Here is a 25,293-nt window from a genome sequence, read left to right on the forward strand (position 1 = left end):
CTAGGACCAATTCAGGGTAGGGGAAAGCTTCGGGAAAAGAAGACACTTGCAACAAACTGCTATCTAAGATTTTTTGAGATATGGAATCGGGTTTTGTGTTTGCGCCAATAATTTACCCATATCTTCTTTTGCAAAGAATGTGTCTTCAATATCAGGCAAGACACTACTTATAATAGACTCCTTAACCTTATCGGGTAACTTAGGGTGAAATGTAGCAATCATGGCGAGAAAGTTAACAAGAACAAAACAATGCAGAAAGGATTCACAACCTTTAAGATAACACAAGAAAGAAATGACACCTGAAAATGAAGGGTTAGAGACTCATCGTGCCGAGTGCATGCAAGCTTGCTGAAAAAGAATGCTTAAGCTACCTTTGCGTATTTCCAGATGAGACTAAAACAATCTTTACTAAAAGCAACAATGGCAAAGGAATGAAAATGAGGTAGCTTCCTTTTAAAACATAAAACTTGGACTTTAAGCATGCAAGTGGCTGACAAGACCAGCGATGGGACAAGTATTTTCAATCATTAAAATCTCACTCAGTATCTGTGCGTGTGACATACCTTGCCATCATTACCATTAACTCCCAATTAATACATATCTTTCCGTAGATCTTGGTAAAAAGTTGTGCTTTCACTGAGTTGCCAAACTAGACATGTGGCAACGAAGGCATCAGTCTTTCTGACCAAGTGAACATGAACAATGGAACTACAAAATAGTTCAATGTTCAAGTTCAGAAGTCAAGATATATTGGAAACTATGCTCTTTGACAACAAAGAATGGACAGGAAAGTAAATTTATGAACTTTGAACCTTGAACAAAGTGTTCAATGTTCATGTTCAACTTCATCAACGAGCAAAAGTATCCTTTGGGACAAATGACCTTTCTGACTTGACCAAAGAAATTTGATGAACTTATGAACCTTGAACCTTGAACAAAGTGTTCAATGTTCAAGTTTAGAGATTTGTTCAACCAAAAGACTTGAAAACAAAGAATGCCGAACAAGTAAAATCTCATGACCATGCAAAAGAAAATTGATATCGACCATTCATGGGTAACAGATCTCAAAATATAATATAATGACTTTTATTGAAGAGTAAAACTAAATTGTAGGAATTGACAACAACTTACTGCTTGATGATCCTCATTGGAGAAAGATATTCCTGGACTTGCCTAACTACTTGACAGCATTATCTGTCTTTGATATGAGCATTTTGAAAAAGGCTTGAATAATATTATACCATTAGAAAAGATATTTTCATTTTACCTATGAGTCAATTTAATAAAAAAAAATGGAATGTTTTATACGAACGACCCTTTTAGCTACTAATATTTTGGTTAAATAAAAACAAATTTTAGAATCTAGCATGCAACTCAATGATTTGCTTACAGTGCATTAAAATCATTGGCACATTTAAAACTGAGTTGAAAAGCCACAAATAAGCATGCTGCACTTTAAAATCCTTTTATGAGAGGAGTAGTTCCTTGAAGCAACATTGCAAGTTTATGTCATTTGATGGTGCCATAGAAGTCACTAATATAGTTTTTGATGTAAAATCAGCATTGCTTTTTGTTGTTGTGGATGGCAATCTATTAAGAAGAAAAGAAATTGTGAGATTAATCAGCGCTTACTGATTGGTTTTTATGTGTCATGAGTTAAATTATATGTACAAAGCACAATTACAATCATAAAGTTGTACCCTCAATGGAACCAGAGAATATACTTTACCGAGGGCTGTCTACCAGCTAGTCTATATTTCTTAGCTCCTCGAATCTCACAATACATTAGTTGTCTGTTTTCTAGTGTAGTATTTTATACTTAAAGATTTTTGTGCCATGAAGAATAAGAAATTTATCTCACAAGAAAGTATATTCTAGATTAGACTTAACTGAAGACAATAATTCTTATAGCATTTGAGGAATGCATTTGTATGTGTTTGCTGAATTTTTCTTTGAAACAGGTTTCTTGTATTCCTCCAAGTGGTGTTGTTTTGGGTTACTCAGCCAGAACTGCTATTGAAATTTTCACAGTTGGAAATTCAGTCCTTGGTATTCAGGGCCATCCCGAATTTTCTGAGGACGTCATGTTGGACTTAGTAAAGTCTCGGCTTGCTCAAGGGACCATTAGCGTATGTCCCCTAACTTCTGTTTGTGTGTCAAGCTTAAGTGGAAAACATCATTACATTTATATGAAGTAATATAATAGCCTAGCACATCAAAAAATTAGCTGAGTAACATTTCTTTGATGTGATTACTTTTCTTTTTAATATTCTAATAACATTGAAATTCTCAGTATGGTTTCTGGCAACGCTGCTAATATTATAGATATTGCTATAGATTTAGTTTATAACAGCTGCCTTCAATATTAAATATTAAAAAATGATGCTTCAATGCCTAAAGAAGCTAGTAGCCAGTATTGGACTGCATTTTGGGAAAATAGAAGCTACCCTGTTTTTGGAAAATTGAGTATAATTCAATTCAATTATGTAGTGGCACAATGCAATATCAATCCAGACTGACAAAACTGGCTAGAGTGAGAAAGAATCTGTGTGAGGCTCTTTATTGCTACATTAGAAAGACCAATGATTGGTAGAAGGAAATCCTTCCCCAGTCAATTAAAGTAGCTGGAGGACTTAATAAAATTCAATAAATGAATATAAGAATAATTAAGTTATTGATGAGTGACAATGATCAGTAAAATTTATAACTAGAATGAAGAAAAATATTAAGTTATATAATTCCAAATAAAAAATTGTCATGAAGATGATGTAGATTTAGATTGGTTAAATTCTTGATAAGATGTGTTTACTAAGAGATAAAGGAGTAAATCATAATAATGTTGACAAATGATAAAAAATAGATAAAAGGGACTGGAACATACAATAAGTACAATAAGAAGGGATGGAGCAGAAGGGCAAAAAGAACAATTCTGTGAGAAAATAGCTAAAACATCAGTGTGAAACTAAAGAGAGGAAGCTGAAATAAGGATGATAATAAAAGAGAGAATGCAGGTGGGAAATGTTTAATCTCCCCATGTTGAATCTTGTTAGCAACTTCATTTGTATTTTGCAAGACAACACAAAGTGGAATAGTTCATGAGTTAAAACCTCTTGTCAAGTTGGAAGAGGAAGCTTATGTCCTTCAACCCCTGAATCTAGAGGACAAAATCTAAAAGCATGCACAATATGCACAATAATGCTTTGGGTTTTTTGCTGCAAAGTAAAACAAGCCAAACCGAACCTGGCCTATCTTTTTGGCCTCAGGTACAAGCACAAGACTTAAACCGCCACTTTTCTCACTGAGAAGAATTTATATTTTTTGACTCCAAATTGGATGAATCAGTAGCTAGTCCAAACACAGCAGTCACTTATCCTTCTGGGTAAAAGAAGAAACCAGCAAGTCTGTATATATAAAAGTTTAAGAAATGAGCTACCTTAACACATCTATGACATTAGATTTCACAAATTGAATAACTAGAGCTGCATGTCGTTAAACTCGTCCAAAACTCTCAGTGTGATATTTTTCCTCCATGACTGTTAAACAAGCAATTTGCTAATGATCTGATGTGGTGGAGGCTAGCAGCGCTCGTAAACCTGACCAATGTAATTGACAAGCAATAGCAGATCTATGTACGTAAAACAGGGATAAAAGTTATCAATGTCTCCTCAGTCAGCTGCAAACTTAATTAGGGCCAACCTGCCATGGAAATAAATTAGTGAGGCCCATGTATCTTGTTTTGAATCAGAGTCCGTTTTTGTATGGTTGGACTGGTCATTTGTCTCCCATCTCATGTGCTGAATGTCATAGAAGGCAGTCAACAATTCTTTCAACTGACAATAGGGGCATCAAAGTGTGCTTAGAAGACATGAGCATACAACTGACAAGTACCTATTAATGATGCATCTGTTTTACCAATTAGAAATGAAAGAGGCTGATATGCATACCTGAGGAAGATTTCAGACTTGTTTAGTGGAAGCAGAGAGGAGGGTTGGAAACTAGCATCTGTTGATTTGACTGCAGTTAAGAAAATCAGTATGTTCAAGTAGCAAAGGAGGGTCAGATGCATGCCTGAGTACTGGTCATGAAAGTATTTAAGTGGCTTAAGTGGAGAACGCAGGTGCTTCAATTAGAAGTAATAACATTCTAGTGGTACAAATGGAGAAAGGTCCATTGGAAAGATGGAAGGTGACTTGAATGGCTGCTAAGCACACTTGAGGGTTGAGACTATGTTGATATGAAGTTTAAGTGGCAAGTAGTTATTACGATGTAATTGGTAAAATGCTTGCTTAATATTAACAGAGACTAAGAGGTCAATATATACAAAAGAATAAAATGATGTTTCCTTAGGAAACAATTGTAAGGAATAGAAACATTCTATTCTAGCTAAAAGCAAGCTAAAGAAAGCTAACAAATAGCTACAAACTAACTAATATTAGAAAGATTCTAATATTTACAATAGATTATAGATAGACAACCATTAACTGATAATAGAAGCTTATCTATTATCGTAATACCCTCCCTTAATGGTTAATCTATCTACAACACCAAACTATGCTCTAAATTTAACTAACTTATCAAGACCAAGAGGCTTGGTGAGAATGTTTGCAGTCTGATCTGTGGTAGGAACATACTCGAAGTCTATTGTCCTATCTTTAACTAGCTGTTGTATGTAGTGACAGTAACTATCCACATGCTTGGTTTGTTCATGGAAGACTGGATTTTGTGCTAATCTGATAATGCCTTCGTTATCAACAAACAAATTCGTCGATCCTATTGGTGACATCTGCATATCCCTAAGCATTCGACGAAGCCAAACAACATCACAGAGGAGAGAGAAACTGCCTACTTCTTACTAGTCCATGTGATGGCACTAGATCCCAAACTGAACATATATCCCAAATTCAGTTTTTATCATCAACGGAGCCTGCCTAATCGGAATTTGTGAACCCATCGAGTCTAGGATTAGAACTTAGAGAATAAACAAGTCCAAAAATCTGTAGTGCCCTTCACATAACAAAGCACATGCTTTGTTCCCAAGAGCAGTCATAAAACGTGTGATGTAGCTAACTGTGAAGTTAATATTAGGCCCAGTAGTAGAAAGGTAGATGAGGTTGCCTACTAGTTTCCTGTATGTAGTATCATCAACAGAAGGAGAATTAGACTTAGCTGATAAGTGTGACCTTTTGTGCTACACTGCTGCTATAACCTTTGATATAAGATATTGTGAAACTACTAATTATATATGTATTTGATAGCTGATAAGTTATTGGTAATTCTGATCACTGTGTACTGAGTTCTTTTGGTTCTTCAACATCAGTGTGCAGTCCTTCCATATGTTTTCACACACCGATAGAAACTCTTCATTATAAGCAATGTATGTATTTGCCTTCTAAGACTTAATCAAGATCAGTATTTAGTCAATGTAGTACTTTCTTTCCAAAACAGAGTTATATACTTCACTTCTAATGTCTTTATCATAATGATATTCTTCATATACTATAGGCAATATTAATCTCCTATATTTCTTTCTATGCATCTATTCATATATCTGATGTTTCTTTTCATGTTAGAAATGTACAATGAGCTAACTATTGTATCATCATTGCAGTGTCTTCAATATCAGTATAACCATAAATGACAATTCTTCTTTACATCTTTGACATCAATGACAATAGTTCCATCATACCATTCCCATGTCCCCCACTAACATCCCCCCACCTTCCCCATGCCATCCCCAAATCAAAGCCAATGTCTATGCCAACATCAAAACGGCTATTTGTTGTTTTTAATAATTAAATTAAAACTTAATTTAGAACTATATGTTAAATTTAAATTTAATTAAAAAATATTATTTTGATGCCAGCATAGACATCGCCCAAATTAAGACCTTCTGTCCCCCAATATCCAAAACTTTTCCCACCATTTTGTCGTCCCCCTGTCCCCCAGGGCAGTGTAACTATGATTATTTCTGAAACATTGATTACTGTGAGCAATAGAAATGCAGACGTCCTAAAATATAGTTTGAAGAATTACTCGCCAATACTATTGAGAGATTCATTTCTTCTCAAACTTTATTGATTCTCAAGACTCATTAAAATACAAATTTAATCTTTGAACCGTAATATTTCTTCACTATTGAAACCTCACAGACAAGGAAAGAACCTACTTTGGTACCATTTTTTTCTAAGGATCACTACAAATGTAATAGCACTGCCATTATGTTTGGTATGTGTTTTCCAAGGGCAGCGATCTCTATCCTTATGTTGTGGATATGACATGGAGAGGTATGTCCCCTCATGGGACATGTCTATCCATTATTATCTAATTAATTTAGTAAAAAAGGATTATTTAACTATATAATATCTCACATGATAATATATATTTAATTAATATATATATCATATCTCACACCTATATATATATATATATCTTCTCTTTAGTCTCAAAGTTTATCCAAGTGAAGCTACCAAACATCAACAAGCGGTAGACGTGGTGGGAAATTGGGGTGACCATGTGTTGAAGGTGGTGCTACAACATGCATGGTAGACAAATTGCACACTCCCAATTGATTACAAAGTTTGGTGGGTTACCGTTTCTTTTTAGCCAATTGATTTCATGAGTGTATTTGTTATACCTTTTGTAGGGGTAGCTATGTGCAACCCACATGAAAGATAAGCTCATAGCATAAAGAGGCCTCCTTTTGCATAATATGTCGGCCAAACATAACGCAAGAAGAAAAGGACAACATATGGAATGTTGAAAATGGGAGATTGCGAAAACATTTTTTAACTACTATTGTGTGGAAATACATGGTAGACTTGGTGAAATGTCGACTAGCAAGTGTTGATTGAGCAGCTAATGTGGCATTATGGATGATAGACTTAAGCATGGATAATTGTTGTCTAAGAGAATCAAGTATTTCTTTTCACAAACAACATAATGCATTTTACATGATGTAGCATGCCATCACTTTAATCCTAGATGCTCATTATTCTCCGGTTCTTGCTAATGAATGGGGCAAGAATTAGCCTTTATCTCAGCTTGATCCCTCTTTCTCAACAACATTTTCTAGACTACCTTGGATGTGTAGGGATCATGTCAGGAAGAAGAAAAACCAACTAGACAGAAAGGAAAGTAGAGGGACATGTCAAGCCATAGTGGAGATAGTACAGGGAGAGGATGACCCTTATGGAATTAACTTTGTCCATATTAGCCACTACAACAACAAAAGAGATGCTATTGGTTGTTGATGCAGAAAATTTTATTAGAAATTTAGATAGAAGAGGATACCCTATTAGAAATACTAATACAATCACATTGATAAACATATATCTAGGTACATAACCAGCCACACTACTAGTTATGTTGCTAGTCACATTGGCAACCTTATCGTTCACATTTCTAGAGGAATCCACTTTACCCACTGAGACTATTTTTCCAGTGAAGCTCATTTTACTAATCAAAGACACTTTTTCTATAGACATAACTTTCATTGAAAACACTATTTATGGTAGGAAAGTTAAAGAAATTGGTTGTTGATTGTGCCTAGTGGGGGAGGTTTTGTTTTTTCTCATGTGGAGTTTTCTAGGGCTCATGGTTCCCGAACTTGAGCAACAAGATATAAAACTATTCATGGTTGTTGATAGTGCCTAGCCTGGTCCTACACAAGCAGCTTTGGCTAGTGTGGTGAATGTTTAAGACATAGCACCACATCTACCTTTGGTTTCATAGAAGTTGCCTAGGAATGAACCACTTGTTGAAGATCAAGAAGAGGATTCAAGCAAATCAAGCTAAGTAATTTTATAAATTGCTAAACTCGATAAGGACAACTCTCCTGATACGATGAAGAGATATTTACAAGATTCATGGCCTATTTCCATTTGTGGAAGGAGAACCCAAATGTATTTTGGCATTTATGAAGAGAGTGTTTGAATGGGAGTTTACTTGATGCTTCACTTCTCAAGGATGACCTAGGGTAGAGACTCTTGAGATGATGGCAGCTTGGCACATTAAGGAGTTGATTTCTTAGTAACATAATGAGGATAAATTATTTTTCACTTCAACTTTTAGTGGAAAAGCATAATGTATGCATGATAATGATCACCTCTAGTACATTAAATTGTTTCTAGGTAATACTAAAACTTTGAATAGTTGGTCACAACAATTCTTATTCTTTACTTGGGGTTAACGAGAATGCTACTTTAAAGTTACTTTCAAGTAAAGACCTTGTTGGGATGTTTTCATTAACTCATCAATCCCAATAAAAAATCACCAAGCATCATGAACTCACTCAACTAGCCTAAATCTGGGAATATGGATTCTACACAAACCCCAATGATGGTAAAGTAAAACTATGGCTGGATCAAAAACCTAACAAACATGCCAAATCCACAACCAATAAAAATGCCAAGAAATACAAAAGAAAATTGGGCGGCACACAAAACAAGGTGATGTAAAGATTGCTTAAAAATTAATGTTATGAAATATCAACAAATTTAAAACTCATTTTCCAAATGGAGGTCAAACACCCAAAGATAAACTAAAAATCAAGTTCCAGCCTCTATGCAAAACGAATAACATAATGACACAAAACTTCTAAATTAAAACCCGCAAAACACTCAAATGTTCATACCCACCCAATTGGGTAGAACTAGCATACCAAAACAGTGGGGAAGACTACTTCTCAATCTCCAACCAATTTACTATTGAAAATGGAAACAAAAAACAAATTCAAAATAATAAAATGAGAGAGCCCTACCTCGAAACCAAAGGGGTTGAAACAAGAGCAGATGCCACAAAATAACAAGGCCGACAATAGTGATGAAATGCTCGACAAATGAGTTTACCGCTCCAACTCCAATGAGCCTATCCTCGCAATGATCCCACGAGTGTAGCTCTCACAACGAACAAATTTCCAAATGCTAACAAGAAATTTTTTGAGGATTTGCTCCAAAATCCTAAATTTCAAAAGAGGAAAGTGAAAATAAACTCACTTTTAGCCAATATATGCACTTTCACAAAGTGCCATATATATTAGATTATTTAAATTAAATATTCTAATTGGCTCCCTTTACCCAAATAAAACTAACAATTCCAATTGCTTGGAATTCAACTATGCTAAATTAGCCTGTAAATTAAAATAAATTAAATCCATTATAAAATTCTCATAAATTTATTAAATAATAATATTTTAATAACTTTTGCGACCACTACAAATTCCTGAATGCACTGACATGCTTACGGGTCTAAGCACAATGCATAATGGATCTGGATTTACCAAGTAACTAGAGGGTTTATTATTTTAATTAACACAAATACGTTGCCCATTGTTGTCAGTAAAATCTATAGTGTAGCCGATGGGTAGAATAGTATCCGAATGAGCACGTGATGCTTGAGGCACCCCTCCAGGTAGGTATATGTACATCGTCCGAAATGGACTTTGGATCATCATTGTATTCAGATTGTAAGCATTGAGTGCATATTGCATATATGAATAAAGTATGTGTTCTATGTTGTATCATGCTATACTACATGCATTAAGTTTCTTTACCTTGTACGGTAAACATTTGGTGCTGTTGCCAGACAAACTTGGAACGAAGGAAAGGAAATGTTATGAAGATTCATGTCGAATTTGCTTAACAAGGATAGGAACAAGGTAAAAGACAAGGATGAAATATGTACAACACAAGAATTTTTAATTTTAGCACAGTAGGCTGAGCGCAGACAGAAGCTTCAACAGATTACCGATGGACACCAAAGGGGTGAAGGGGCACAAACAGAGGGAGTGCATTCACCTAGAAGGCCGAGGAGTACCGAGAAATTGCTAGAATAGACTCGACAACGATTGAATTTGGTGGAAGAAACAAGGGAGGAGTTCCTTAACCTGTATACGGCGAGGGGAGAGTGTCCAAACAGAAGGGAAGCAACTCACACGGCTCAAAGTGCCGAGGGAGCATGAACGTAGAGTGAACTCTTCGTTCCCGATACACCCGATGAAAGGATACAAGGAAAGAATCGAACAACTTCGCTTGAGGAAGATCTTTTCTCGCCAAGTAATGTGGTTGTCGAAAGTAGGATGGTTGTCTGAAGCAGCGCGGTTGTACAGAACAGTGCGGGTGTGCAGAACAGCGTGGGTGTACAAAACAGTGTGGGTGTTGTTCAGAACAACGTAGGTGTGCAAAACAATGCGGGTACTCAAAACAACGCCAGTACTCTAAATAGTGCAAGTGCTTAGAACAAAGTGAGTGCTCAACAAGTACCTCAAAATCAGAAGAAAGTAACAATGTCAAGACTAAAGGAGAAATTACCTAAGTTTAATGGCGACGGAACAATAGATCCGATTAGACACTGTAAGACGTGTGAAATGGTATGGACAGCGAATGATGTAACAAACGAAGATGATTGGGTTCGGCAGTTTCTAGCAACCCTACGAAGTGTGGCAATTGATTGGTTTTCAAACACCGACCCTCAGAAACTGACTATATTGGTGGACATTAGAAAAGAGTTCATAGCAGAGTTTCGATTGCTACGGGATGATAATGAAATAGTAGCAGAAATATATAGCACCAAGCAAGGAAAGAATGAAACAATTCAGACCTATGCCAATTGGCTAAAAGAGCTGGTTGAGAAGATGGAAAGTCAATCGGTGGATAGTTTGAAGAAATGATGGTTTGTGGAGGGGCTATAGCCGGCTTTGAAAAAGAAGATGAAGATTGTACCACCCGCGTCGTATGCCGACTCGTATAATCATGCGATGGATCTAGAAAGTGAACAAAAGACAAGTAAGAAGAAAAAGCATAAATCATCGGATTCAAACGAGTCATCATCTGAAAGTAGCAGTAGTGACGAGGAATTGAACAAGAAGGTTCGAGCATTATAGAAAGATATGCTCCAAATGATGAAAGAATTTAAGAATTTGAAAAAGAATCCAGACACAATGAAGGGGGAACTGTGGTGCACAGACTGTAAAGAGGATGGCCATACAAAGGGCTCATGCCTAAAGAAACAGTTTTGTGACATCTGCCAAGTTGTAGGACATTCCCTAAAGGAGTGCTCGTTTAACATGAAATCAAAAAGACACCAACAGATGTTACTAATGCAAGAAGTGTCCATCGGGAACAACACAAGCAACGATGCAACTTTGGGAGGATATTGCGACAATAATAGACACGGAAGGGGTGGCAATAACAACAACAGTAACAACCAGAGTCGAATATAGTATGACGTGAGTGGATGGCCGATGATTCAGTGCCGTGCATGCAATCTTTGGGGCCACTTCGCTAGAGTTTGTACTATGAAGGAGAAGCCACAGCTAATATGTAGATGTTGTGGTCCGGGGGACCACGAAGATTCAAATGCCCAAAGCAAGGCATAAATCTATTAATCATTGAAACATGTAATGAGGTCTTGGCAGTCACATGGGAGTAGGTGAAGAAAGAAAAATACCTTGATGCAGAAGAAGAGAAGGAGAGGCTACAAAAAACACGAACAGAGTTGGAAAGGCATGATGGAGCTTAAAAATTTAATCCCCGTTATGAATCAGTTTTGTCTGTAATTATCCATCCTTAAGAAGATTATCTAGTTCTTGGGATCAAGTAGGACATAGTTTACTGATTTTTTTGTGACTTATCTTGGAAATGATTTTACAGAAGGAAAGACTCTTTGTGAGGAGCTACAATTAACATTGTGCTTAGCTTCTTTTTCAGACATAATTGACTCTATAAAAAATGCTCTAGATTTAATATGGATTGAAGATGGTGTTCAGTAAAGGCTGCATTATTACTCTTATTAGAGAAGGGAGTGAGATGTGTCAGAGATGGTATGAAGATGGAAGGCTCTTAAAGAGAAGAATTGTGGAGATTTCTAATAAATTTTGACCCAGGGCACAAGCACCATATTGTTTGCATTCTTGACCATTTTGTGTGTCAAAGATATCTCTGCATTGCTTTTGAAATACTTGGAGTAAATTTCTTTGAACTACTCAAATTGAATTAGTACAAAGGAATATCTCTTAACCTATTAAGGTTATTTGCAAAGCAGATCCTGGATGCATTGCTTGTGCTGCGAGAAGCAAGTGTTATCCACTGTGATTTGAAACTTGAAAATATACTTTTATCAACAAGTCTATAGTTAGCAGAAATTAAACTTATTGACTTTGGGTCAGCATGTATGGAGAATAGAATAGTTTACTCCTACATACAGAGCCGTTCCTATAGATCTCCAAAGGTTCTTCTTGGGCACCCATATACAACTACTATTGATATGTGGTCTTTTGGATGTACAGTTGCTAAGCTCTTCTTAGGCTTACCCCTATTTCCAAGAGCTTCAGAATATGATCTCATTAAACGAATGATAGAGATACTTGGAGGTCAGCCACCAGATCACATTTTAAGGTCTGCAAAAAATACAAATAAATATTTCAAGCATGTAGGCGCTTCGTCACGGGTAGATGATAGCCTCACTACAGAAGGACATCAAAGTGCATATCGTTTTCTTAACAAAGTAGAATATGAAACAAGAGAAATGAAGTAGCTTGCAATAGCAAAGCATTATCTCAATTACAAAACACTTGAAGATATTATTTTCAACTACCCTTGTAGAAAAAAGATCACTTAGGAGGAACTTTTTTAGGTTTGAACGATGTGCTCAATAAAAAAAAATTCGGCAGACTCTTGAGCGGTTTGATAATTTTTATCATTGTGCCCAGGCTTCACCAAATCACTTACGATGAAGGTGTCATCGGTAGAAATTGTGTATCAGCCAACGGGTCCTTCGAAAATGAAATTGTGTATCAGCTGACAGGTCCCTTCGGAAAGGTTCTTGTTATGTAGCCGACGGGTCCCTTCGAAAAGGTTTTTGTTATGTAGCGACATATTGTATGTGGCCGACGGACTCCTTCGGGAAAGTTCTTCGAAAAGTATTTATAACCCCTTCGGAAAGCATTGTATTCATCTTATCATCAGATCATATCATTCAAGTATAATGTAATGTTCTGGCATATGCAAATAATAATAAGAAGAGTTTTGTTGTTAGTGTTCGTGTTCATTATCTGTGTGCAATTCTTCGACGGACTCCTTCGGGAAAGTTCTTCGAAAAGTATTTATAACCCCTTCAGGAAGCATTGTATTCATCTTATCATCAGATCATATCATTCAAGCATAATGTAATGTTTTGGCATATGCAAATAATAATAAGAAGAGTTCTGCTGTTAGTGTTCGTGTTCATTATCTGTGTGCAATTCTTAATTAACCTATGCGGTAAACATTTGGCGCCGTTGCCTGATGGACTTGGTACGCAAGTAGGTGGATATGAATTAAATGCCAAATCAGTTGAACAAAGATAAGAGTAAGCTGAAGGAAAAAGATGACATATGGGTTGCACAGGAAAATTTAATTCTGGCTCAGCAGATGGAGCGCTGAAGGAGATTCCAGAAGATTGTTGATGGAAACAGGAGTGCGGAAGGATTGTTGAAGGAGACTCGACAACGGCTTGATTTGGTGGAAGAAGCAAGGGAGGAGTTTTTGAACCTGCATACGCCACGGAAAGAGAATCCTGACGGAAGGAGATCGACTCGCACGGCTCGAACTGCCGAAGGAGCACGAGCATGGAGTGACCTCTTCGTTTGAGATATACTTCTGGAACGAACAGCTTCAGTTGATGAACCCTCTTCTTCACCAAACAACGCGGAAGTCGAAAACAGTGCGGGTGTTGCAAATAGCGCCGGTGCTGAAAACAACACCGAAGCCGAAAACAGTGCGGAAGCCGAAAACAACGCAGGTGTGCAGAACAGTGCGGGTGTTCAAAACAGCGCGGGAGCTCAGAAGAATGCAGGTGTTCAAAACAGCGCGGGAGTGCAAAACAGTGCAGGTACACAACAAAACCCTCAACATACAGTGATAATGGCAGGTTCGAAGGAAAAGTTGCCTAAATTTGATGGTGATGAAGCAGCTGATCCCATTCGACATTGTAAAACATGTGAAACAATCTGGAGGGCAAATGGCATAACAGATACAAATGAATGGATCCGACAATTTCCCGCTACCCTACGGGGTGTTGCGATTGATTGGTTTACTGATACTGATCCACAAAAGTTAAACACTTGGGATAACATTAAGAAGGAGTTCATCGCAAAATTTCAACTCCTACGCGACGATAATGAAATTGTATCGGAGATATTCAATACTAAACAAAAGAAGAATGAAACAGTACGAGTCTTCACTAGGAGGTTGAAGGACTTAATCAGTAAAATGAAGAATAAGCCGGCAGATGGGCTCCAGAAAAGATGGTTCATGGAAGGCCTTCACCCAAAGCTGTGAAAGAAGATGAAGATTGTGCCACCATCAACATACATTGAAGCATACAATTGGGCAATGAACCTCGAAAGTGATCAAAAGACAAAGAAGAAGAAGAACAGCTCGTCCGATTCAGATGACGATGCATCCTTAGGAGAAGACAGTAGTGATGACGAGGGAAGCAACAAGAAGGTCCGTGCCCTCCAAAAGGACATGATTCGGATGATGGAGTTCAAGAACATGAACAAGGAGACTAAGGGAAATGACCTATGGTGCACGGAGTGCAAGAAAGAAGGCCATACGAAGGGATCCTGCCCGAAAGAGCAATTTTGTGAGATCTGCTAGATTCTGGGACACTCGGTAAAGGAATGTCCTTTCAACCTAAAATCAAGAACACCACAGCAAGTGTTCCTCGCACAGGAGGCATCCCCGTCAAGAGGGAACGGGATCACCAATACGGAAGGTGCCACATCGGGCAGATATAGAAACAACCGACACGGTCAAAACAACAACAATAGAAGCAACAACAATATAGGCAGAAGGAGTCGAATTCAGTATGATGCGAATGGTCGGCCGATAGTTCAATGCCACGCATGCAATCTGTGGGGTCACTTTGCCCGAGAGTGCACAACGGTGAACAGACCGAAGTTGCTATGCTGATGGTGTGGACCTAGCGATCATGACGATGCTAAGTGCCCGAAGTCTTGAGTAAACTTGATTACCGTCGGGACAGACGAGGAAGAAGTTTTGGCAATCACTCGGAAGCAAACGAAGCTATACCCTGATCCGACAGAGGAAAAGAAGAGACTGGAGAAAGCACGGGCAGAGATCTAGAGAGCAACACAGATAGAAACGGCACACCTCAAGGACACGCCGAGTACCTCCGTACGGAACTGCACAGAACAGAACATTGTACGGAAAATTTTGCAAGCCGAGATACTTGTCAGGATAAGTGATCTATTGCTCACTATGCCTCAGCTCCGATCAGCACTCATAAACATCGTTCCCTCTACTCAACTACTAGGAGAACATGGAAGGAAGTAGGAAAGTGGGGCAAGTACAGTGGACAAAAAGGAGAAGGAAAGTGGCACAAGTGCAGAAGATCTGATGTTGTTAGCCCTCTCATCCGGACGCCATCCGGCAGTCGTCGAAATGGGAATTCTGGGGACTGTATTGACGGAAACAATTGTGGATGGATGGGTCCGATGTCAATGTATTGCCTGAAGACACTTGGAAAAATTTGGGACAGCCGACATTATGGCCGCCTACATTCCAATTGCTAACAGCCGATCAACATGGAATTAAGCCATTGGGAGTCCTGACAGCACAACCAGTGATGATTGGAACATAGCCATTCCTGTTGGACTTTGTCGTGATCCCACTGAAGCGGAGAGGATATGATGCCATTCTCGGCCGGAGGTGGTTAATACAAGCCAAGGAAAAACACGATTGGAAGAAACATACTTTATCACTTGAAAGCAAAGGTCGGAAGTATGTCATCGATCTAGACACTTAGATGGTTGGAGAAGAAGCTCTATCGTCGGATTCTGAAGGAGAAGATGATGAGAGGAGGCAGAGTATGGAACTCAATCAGGAGGGAGTCCTACGATTGGAAGGAGATGACGATCTAGATTCAGTAAATGGTCTTTACCACTGGCAGATAGAGGATTACGAGCTCTTTCCAAGTTTTAATATGCTAAGGATCGACGAAGGTAAGAAGGAAGAAGGAAATGAATGTTCGAAAGAACACAGAGAAGCCGAAGGAGGAAATGAATGTCTGAAGGAACACAGAGAAGTGGAAGGAGGAAATGAATGTCCGAAGGAACACAGAGAAGCCGACGGAGGAAATGAATGTCTGAAGGAACATGGACAAGCCAAAGGAGGAAATGAATGTTCGAAGCAACACAGAGAAGCCGAAGAAGGAAACACGGGTATGACTGAAGCTGAAGGACAGAACATACAGTACGAACCCAAAAGAAGGAAAGATTCTACTGTACGATTGCGTAGGAAGAAAGTATTACGTCGAACCACAAATATAGCAAAAAGGTACCGGCAGCAAGGAAGACACATGATACAGTCTGCACAAACAACAAAGAGGAAGGGTTCAATAAAAGTTGTAGCAGTACAAAGTGAATGTGTTATTGACGGACAGAAGGGGCAGCTGACGGAGTCCATGGTAGCGAGCTTCGGGAACAAATTGGGCAATATGGAGATGACACAGAACAGGCGTAGCAGGTTTCAACTCAGACAGTGGGTGTTGAAGTACGACAACCAGAATGAGATCAAACTAGGCAAGTTCAAAGTTAAGTGGGTTGGGCCGTATCGGATCTAGGAAGTAGGGGACAATGGAGCAATAGAATTATGGACTTTGGATGGATAGGAAGTGCCTCAGGCGGTGAATGGCTCGAAGCTGAAGGTATACCACGGCCAGAAGACTTCTGCATCAGAGAATGGCCTTCGGGCGACCCCTTCGTCATTGTAGATCGACAATGCTGATGGGTGAAGGGAAAATTAACTTTCCTATTGAAAAAAAAGTTAAAGTACCGTACGGTTTTCAGGAAAAAGTACCGTACGATTCCATTTTGAAGTGAAAAAACCATACGGTTTCATATTTGAAGGGGAGAGTGCCGTACGGTTTCCATATCTGAAGAAAAAGGTAGCACTGTACGGTTTTTCATATTTGAAGGTGTGCGGTTTTGCTGTAGTACGGTTTTTAATACAATGTACGGATTTTAATTGAAGATTGGTGTACGGTTTTAGGTGTAGTACGGTTTTTTAAAGTGAGGTACAGTTTTTTAAGAGATGCATGTTGTAATTGGGACTACTGTACGGATTGTAATAGCCTAAGAATGTACGGACTTTTGCACTGTACGGATTTCCATCATTCCTGCCATACAAATTCAGAGAGGGAAACTGTTGTATGGATTTGTGGTCTTTTGGTGGTACGGCTTTGTTATTTGATTTTCCTTCTAACTTCTTCAGAGTGCGCATTTTCAATCTCCTCTTGCGTGTATGGATTGTGAAAATCATTTCAAGGGTTGCAATTCACCATACATGTTTGAAGGAATTCTCCACTGTATGGATTTTCAGTATAATATGGTGTACGAGTTTTGCATAAATGATAAATATGGCGTACGACTTCTACTTGTTATTGCATTCAGAATTTGGAGGACATTACAGGATATTGCATAAGGAAGGAGTCAATACAATATGTATGGTGTAGCTGTACATTGGTAGCACAGAAGGGTGACAGGAGGTTTTCTAAAAAAAAAAAAACCGTCGACAAATCAAGAATGCTCAGAACGAGTATCAGATGATGCCATAGGGAAGGGGAAGCATCAAAAATTGCCAGAAAGAGTGTAGAATCAGCAGAAAATGACAGAAATGGTGTGTTCCATGTAGTTTTGTGTGGGTTTCAGAGTGCTAATTTGGTCTTGGCGGCAAGGGGCGCTGCCCCTCGACCCCGCCTTGTCGACGGACTCCTTCGGAAAAGTTCTTCGAAAAGTATTTATAACCCCTTCGGGAAGCATTGTATCAGCTTATCATCAGATCATATCATTCAAGCATAATGTAATGTTTTGGCATATGCGAATAATAATAAGAAGAATTCTGCTGTTAGTGTTCGTGTTCATTATCTGTGTGCAATTCTTAATTAACCTATGCGGTAAACAGAAGGTTATTTGTAATTGATATCTAACGTTTTCTTGTGCTTGATTGCAAGTTCGACACGATGGAAAGACACCCGAGTTTGAAAGCATACACTTGAGAGGAGAGCATGAAAATTTTTCTGATGCCAGTTAAAAATACATACTCCATCTACAACCACGGACTGTTGCTGAAGAAGGCATAGGATATCTTCAATGCCAAATAAAGAATTTGAAGTCGATTCACACACAACAATATCACATCAGTTAGAGGAAGTGTTAACAGGATGTTCAACCCTACGTAGGTATTAAAGAAATCTTAATATGCGTTATAAATTTGTAGTGAATCCAAAAGATGCAGATGATAGCCGACAGAGATATATGAAGAAGAATTGGCGTCAAAGGGCCCTTGGTATACTAGTGAAGTTGAATGGCTCACAAAGAGCCCACCAGGGATCAAGTCTTGCTGAGTGCAAGGTCCAAAGACATCAAAAAGGGATGAGGCCGGGATCGTGCCTTGGGTGAATTCGACAGCATGAATGCTCCTTAGTCCTTGGCTCTTAGCCGAAGAGGTTTTAGGCACGCGTGGGCCCATATCGGGTACCTAAAACATCTTTGTGGATGACCTCCATCAAAAAAAAGGAGAATCGGCAGTTGCATTTCATTTTATTTAAAATCAAATTAAAACTATAGTGTTGGTTAGTTTATTTAGAAAAATGTGCCATCTTTTAAAGAGCAACCGACACCTTTTACCTTCTTATAAATATAATGTAAAAAACCAAGTGAAGGAGATACAATTCCAAATTATATTTTAAATTTTTTACCTATCCTATGCTCAATAATATATTATATTTTTTTATTTGCGGAGAAATGAAATTTTGAACTAAGCTTTTGGATTTGAGTTAGTAGGTGGATTTTGTGCAACCCGGATATGTTCGCAATAGATGGATCTTCTGTAAGGAATGTCTCTATTGTGATTTTATTTTTGGCATTATTATTTATTTTATATTTCGGAGTTTTAAATTATTAATAGGTTGTGTCCTTTACAAATGTTTTTTATTTATTTTCTATAAATATTTTAATATTCGGATAAGTGGATCGGATCATTATTGCATTTTAAATTAGATAAACATAAATATTGTGAAATATTTAATTATTTTCGTATTTATGTCTAATTTGTCTCTGTAGGAGTTAAAGTGCATTTTAGACTAATTTAAAATTACGTTTATATAATTGATCCATCGCATCAAAATTATTAAAATTGTTTATAGTTTAAAAATATTAAACTTTATAAAGTTGTACGTCTCAACTTATAATGTTGAATTTGATTTCCCATTTAATTAGGCACTAGTCTTTTACTCCTGATTCATAATCCATATGCTGGCAATTGTTTCATTTCTTTCCATCGAAGAATTAATATATTCATTCGTTGCAATCATCTGTAGTAATCACTTTTATTTAAAAAACATTCATACAATTATTTGCCTTTATTTTTAATTTACAGTTTGCAATCTTAAAGCTTTCTATAATTCTTGCCATTTTGAAAGCTCTCATTGCATTCACGTTCTAATTTATTTGCTATAAGCATCTTGGATTTAAGGTTGTTGTCTAGGATTAGGTACACCCACCTCAGTTTTGCAGAGCTGGAAGTATAGGGGATTTGGATCGCGTTGATCAATCTCGTTAAGTTGGCCTTAACCAGTTGGATATCCTAGCATTGAGCAGGCAAGGCTCGTAAGATTCCAATTTGCAGTTTTGGGAACCAACAAGGCAAATAAAAACAAGGAAATCACAAGTAAAAGACACTGCCGAAACTTTGAAAAGGAACTTAGCGGAACAAAACATGATGAGGTAGATAATGCAAACAAAAGTTCCTATTAAATTAAATGACCTTCTCATGATGCCATAGTTGTGAACAGCTATTATGAATATGACATCGCCTCCGAGAGTGACGGAGGAAACAGGAAGGGATAGTAATGGAACAATGGTAGTAGACCCGATGCTACTGGCACTTACGACAGGAAGGCATTTGGTAGTAGTTGAGATGGGTAGTCTGGGCACTATACTGACAGATACAATTATAGACAGAGGATCAGGCATGGACGTGCTACCAAAAGATATTTGGAAAAAGCTAGGACAACCCACACTATGGCCACCTACTTTCTAGTTACTCATGGCGGATCAGCACGAGATCAAACCGTTGGGAACTTTGATGGCATAGCTGGTAACAATTGGGACGCAACCATTCTTACTAGATTTTGTGGTCATCCCACTGAAAAGAAGAGGGTATGATGCTATCCTTGGACGAGGTTGGTTGGTGCAAGCAAAAGTAAAACATGACTGGAAACGAAACACCCTATCCATGGAATGCAAAGGTAGAAGGTTCATAATTGACGTGTACACACAGATGGTGGGGGAGGAGGTAGCGTCGTTAGACTCAAAAGGCGAGAGTGATGACGAAGGAAAAAAGAGAATGGAACCAGATGAAGAAGGGGTATTGAGATTAGGAGGGTTGAATAATGATGACCTAGACTCAATAAACGGCCTATTCCACTGGCAGATGGAGGATTACGAGCTCTTTTCGAGCTCTAACATGTTAAGGGTTGACGAACATGAGAAAGAAGAGGAAAATGAATGTCTGAAAGAATATAGAGAAGCAAAAAAAGGAAAGGTGGTTACGGCTGAAGCTGAAGGGAAGAACATATCATACGAACCCAACAAAAGGAAAGATTCCACCGTACAGTACATGGTGAATGGACTATGCGGAAAGAAAAGGTTACACCGCACCACGGATTTAGTAGAACGGTGTTGGTAACAAGGAAAACACATCTTACAGTCTACACAGAAAACAAAGAGGAAGGGCTTAATAAAAATTGTAGTTGTACAGAGTGAAGGTTCTAGAATCAAGAATACAGTTATTGACGGCAAGGAGTGGCAGCTGACAAAATTCATGGTACCAAGTTCGAGGATTGCGATTGAAAACAAGCTTGGAGATATGGAAAATCTGAGGGAAGGATGATATAATTTTAAATAAACTTGATGAGCGAAGATTGCAGGCATAATGGGCCATGAAGGTTACACAAAACAAGCATAAGGCATGGCACGACAAGCACTTGAAGTTGAACAGATTTCAATCGGGACAGCTAGAGTTGAAGTATCATGGGCACAATGAGATCAGACTGGGCAAATTTAAAATAAAGTGGGTCGGACCATATAAAATCCATGAAGTGGGCAATAACAAAGCAATAAAATTATGGATCCTCGACAGAAAGCAAGTAGTTGGTGCAGTGAATGGGTTGAACCTGAAAGTGTCTCATGAAAGAAATAACACACCTTCATGGATGAGCAACGGAGAGACAGTCTAAAAAATAATAAATTTTGGTGTATATATGTAAAATAAGTGTAAATAATAATAAAAGATTAAAAGAAATTCATAGTAGGCATAAGTAAGAATATGACAGAAGGCACTGTACGGTCTTTGGGAGTCTTTTAGTAGCATACCACAGAAAGGATTAACTCAAGAATAGCACCGTATGACGTTGATAGGATATAAAAGAACAACAGTTGAAAGGAGAAAGTACTGTACGACGTACAGAGGAACAACTAGAAGAAGAGCATGGTTTCCCATACAGCCATACCGATCAAAGAGCATTGAATATCAAGCAAAGACCATCAGAACCATACCGTATGGCCCATATAGAAGTACTAGGAGGGAGCATTGACTACAACCAGTTGCAAAGACAATACGAAAACAAGAAAATAGAGGAAAATACCGTACGGCCACATACCAAAAGAACCCATATGGATGTTGGATGAAAGAGAGACTTGACCGTACAGCCACGAAGGAGACCGTACGAACATTGGAAAAGTGACTTGACCATACGGCCCTATACAAAGCAAAAAAATAGTGACTCGACTATATGGTACAATGAAGATAATTAAACTAGGAACAAAGAGACTGTATGGCCATACGAACAAAGGAAACACAAGCCTATGGGCCATACGGACGTACAGGTTTAAGGAGAACTAAAGGGAAATGTTGGGGGACCATACGACCAAGCAAGGACAGTGACATACTCTACTGTACAGGGTTAAGTGGTGATATAATAAAAGGGATCAGAGAAGGACAGAGGTACAGTAATAAAGTTACCCTTCGGAGGCCGTACCAGAGCATTCAAGAGGAAGAAGGAGCTATACTCTTCAGGAAGCATGAGGTTCTTAAAAAAAAATGACAAATCAAAATAGTTCAAAATGAGTAATGTATGATACCAAAGGGAAGGGAAAGACATAAAAAGGTAGTAAAACATAAGCCGTTGGCAGAAAGAGTAAGGGATCAGAAGAAAATCACAAAAAAGGTGTGTTCCATGGAGTTTTTTGTGGGTCAATGAGTTTGACTCAAAAATCACACAGTTAAATCCTGATAGCAATATCATAATTTGACTTGTTGTGGAAATTATCTCCTACTTATCAATTGATGAGCTTAAGGGGCTTTCTAATGAATGGTTCATAAGGCACAACACTTGGTGAAGGTTTTGCAAATGGGATTGCAAGCTTTGGGTTTAACCATGGAGGAAACTCCGTAGTTAAGCGCGCTCAGGCTGGAGTAGTACTGGGATGGGTGACCTCTCAGGAAGTCATGGTGCTTCACCCTTGTGAGCATCACCTAGATCCAATGAGTGTTAAGTGTTCCATTTATTCTCATGAGCAATGGATTCATGTTGAATCACTACTCATGAAACATGGGTCAATGAGTTTGACTCAAAAATCACACAGTTAAATCCTGATAGCAATATCATAATTTGACTTGCTGTGGAAATTATCTCCTACTTATCAATGAAACATATCACCATATCAAGGGGACAATTTGAGAATAAAAGGAATTGTCAAAAGATAAGTGCAGTTATCTGAATTTTTTGTATTGGTTAGAGGATTTCTAACCAGGCTAGATCAAAAGTTGAGATTCAAGTTTTAAGCCCTGGATTCAAAAATATCATTTCTTTTTAAAAGAAATTTCTCTGTAATCGTCAATATGGATGTCACCTATTTGTCAATTTGGATTTCCTCTACAAGCAAGCGCTTATTTTCATTCACAAATGCATAAGTGACTTATAGACCATCTTTTTTATCTATTTAGCAGCCACTTTAGGGTTGGGAGGATCAAATAGACCAAATTAGACAAAAATAAACACTTCAAAAATTCTTAAAATTTGTTTTTGAAACCAAATTCAGCCCAAGTTCAGATGCTGGGCAGCAAATTCTTCAAAATTCGCTGCAAATTCTGCTCGGGTTCCTCTGACAGAATTTGCAGCAAATTCATAGTTCTACAAGAGAATTTGGGGAGAGTTTGACAAGGATGAGACTTTGTACAGAATTGAACCAGACTTGCTAGAGAGAATCTGGTAACTTGGGTATTTACTATTTAGTGGTGCAGTTGAAGCACTATAAGCTCACATATTGCCCACTCCTAAAATGTTGATACACAAAACAGCTTTGCTCATTCTTTTCCAGTAACAACACTGATTGATATTACGGATTGTAGAAAAAGGATGTCTTTAAAAAAATACTCTTGTTAGTTCATGTGGAGTATCATATGTTGAAAAATACATTTTATATGTTCCAAAAATGTTAATCGTTAAAAATTGATTAAGAATTTTAATAAATCATTTATCTTTCAACTAGAAGGGTTTGTGTTAAAAATATTTGGCTTTCCCTGAAGGCTTAAACAGTAGGTCCTTTGTCATGAAGCATGGCCTACTATTCTAGAGGCAACCTTGTTTACTTTCACCTGAACCCTCATTATGGTACGAATTAAAAACATATAGGTAAAACCTCACTGTAGTTTAATAGTCAACTACTAAAAGAAATGAAGAAGTATTAAAAGAAAAACTTAAGAAAATTTAAAATACCTTAATCCTTTTATCTGTATTTTCTTGTCTGCAAAAAGAAAAATGAACAAAAAGTTGATCTATCTATCTATCTGTATATATAGAGAGAGAAACTAACCAATTACAAAACTCAAAATGGCATAGGAAATGCATCATGTTGCGATTATTCAGGATCAATATTGTGTGTGTAATACTAGTATGGTAACAATGACAAGGTATTTCTATTGGGATTATCTCTTGAAACAGCCATTGGGTCCCTCAAATGCTCTCTCCTTGTGAAATAAAACAGAACCGTTTATGTTTAGTGTTATTGTATATACTTTTACCTGAAGCAACCTAAAGTGATCAGAAATCCTAAATGACACACAGAAGGCTGAAAGAACACCAAGACCAGAAAAAAAATACAAGAGAGAAATAATAAAATTGTTAATAAAAAGGCCAAGAAGATGACTGTCACATTTAAAAGTAGATCCAAAATTTCTTATCCATTGTAAAATTGTTGAAAAAATGTAGTGAAGTATATTTAAACTTGTAAAAAGGTTCTGAACATTGTTATTAGCCATCACATCATGTAAGATGTTCCATTTCAATATCTAGTCTTTCAAAAGTTTAGCATTTTGCATTGGAATGCAAGAGTTGTGAGTTTTGTGACAGATATGTAGCTCAACAGAAATGTGTGTTAAAGGAAATGTGTTCTTTACATCTTAAGCTTTAATATCAAGTTAGGATTGACATTTTACTTATTATACAGGGGGAGGTTTGCAAGGAAACAGAATTGAGTTTCAAAGATCGTCAAGCTGACCAAGAAGCCCTTAAAAGCTTGTGCAAGACTTTTCTGAAAAGTAGAGAAGTGATATGACGAATTATAGTTTTTTCTCAGTGTTCTTAAGACTTATATTATGTTTCTTTCCAAGGAAATGTATAAGCTGTGCTCCTTAAGCGTTCTCAAGACTATATTCTTCCATTTAACATGGATTATTATGGACCTACACACATATGGTATTGTTGCCCTACTATATTCAAACTTTTTAAATTTGAGGATCCACTGATTAGCATTTTAGCATACATTTTTTATTAGGAAGCATATATGAATCAATGCTGAATATGTTTTGGATTTCTAAATCATTTTTTATAATTTATAGTTTAAAAAACCTCAAAATATTTTAAAATTCATTTGTTTGTAAAATCTATTTTCTATGTCGGACACAGATAGAACACTCTTCACACTTGGTTTGTGGAATGCTTCTCATGGAGCCATAGAAGCACAGACGAAGCGTCAAAATCCCCAATATTGCCAAATTCTTTTTGTTAGGTTTTATGAACAAAACAGGGGAAGGGTACAAGTGGCCATTATAGCTAACTCTGTTTACCCAAGCTTGTAAATCAGTAAATTGGATTTTGAGGGTTGTTTCCGCATGCAACTTAAGTACTTATATCTAGTTGTTTTGGCTTTAGTGTAGATTTAAAGAACAT

The 25,293-nt window shown here is 37.6% G+C and overlaps 1 protein-coding gene across 1 annotated transcript in view; it reads left to right on the forward strand.

Moving 5' to 3' along the window:
* The window catches only part of LOC149570867 (gamma-glutamyl peptidase 1-like), a 71,578-nt gene extending 46,695 nt beyond the window's left edge, over positions 1-24,883 (forward strand). The window contains exons 3-4 of the mRNA XM_089808255.1: positions 1,962-2,129; positions 24,572-24,883. Coding sequence (XP_089664381.1) covers positions 1,962-2,129; positions 24,572-24,679 — 276 coding nt within the window. The 3' untranslated portion in view covers positions 24,680-24,883. The remainder of the gene's footprint in view (positions 1-1,961; positions 2,130-24,571) is intronic.
* The last annotated feature ends 410 nt before the right edge of the window (positions 24,884-25,293 follow it).

The sequence above is a fragment of the Cupressus sempervirens genome, chromosome 2 (assembly GCF_028749045.1).
Source record: "Cupressus sempervirens isolate cs-2001-9-10 chromosome 2, ASM2874904v1, whole genome shotgun sequence".
Classification (NCBI taxonomy): Eukaryota; Viridiplantae; Streptophyta; class Pinopsida; order Cupressales; family Cupressaceae; genus Cupressus; species Cupressus sempervirens.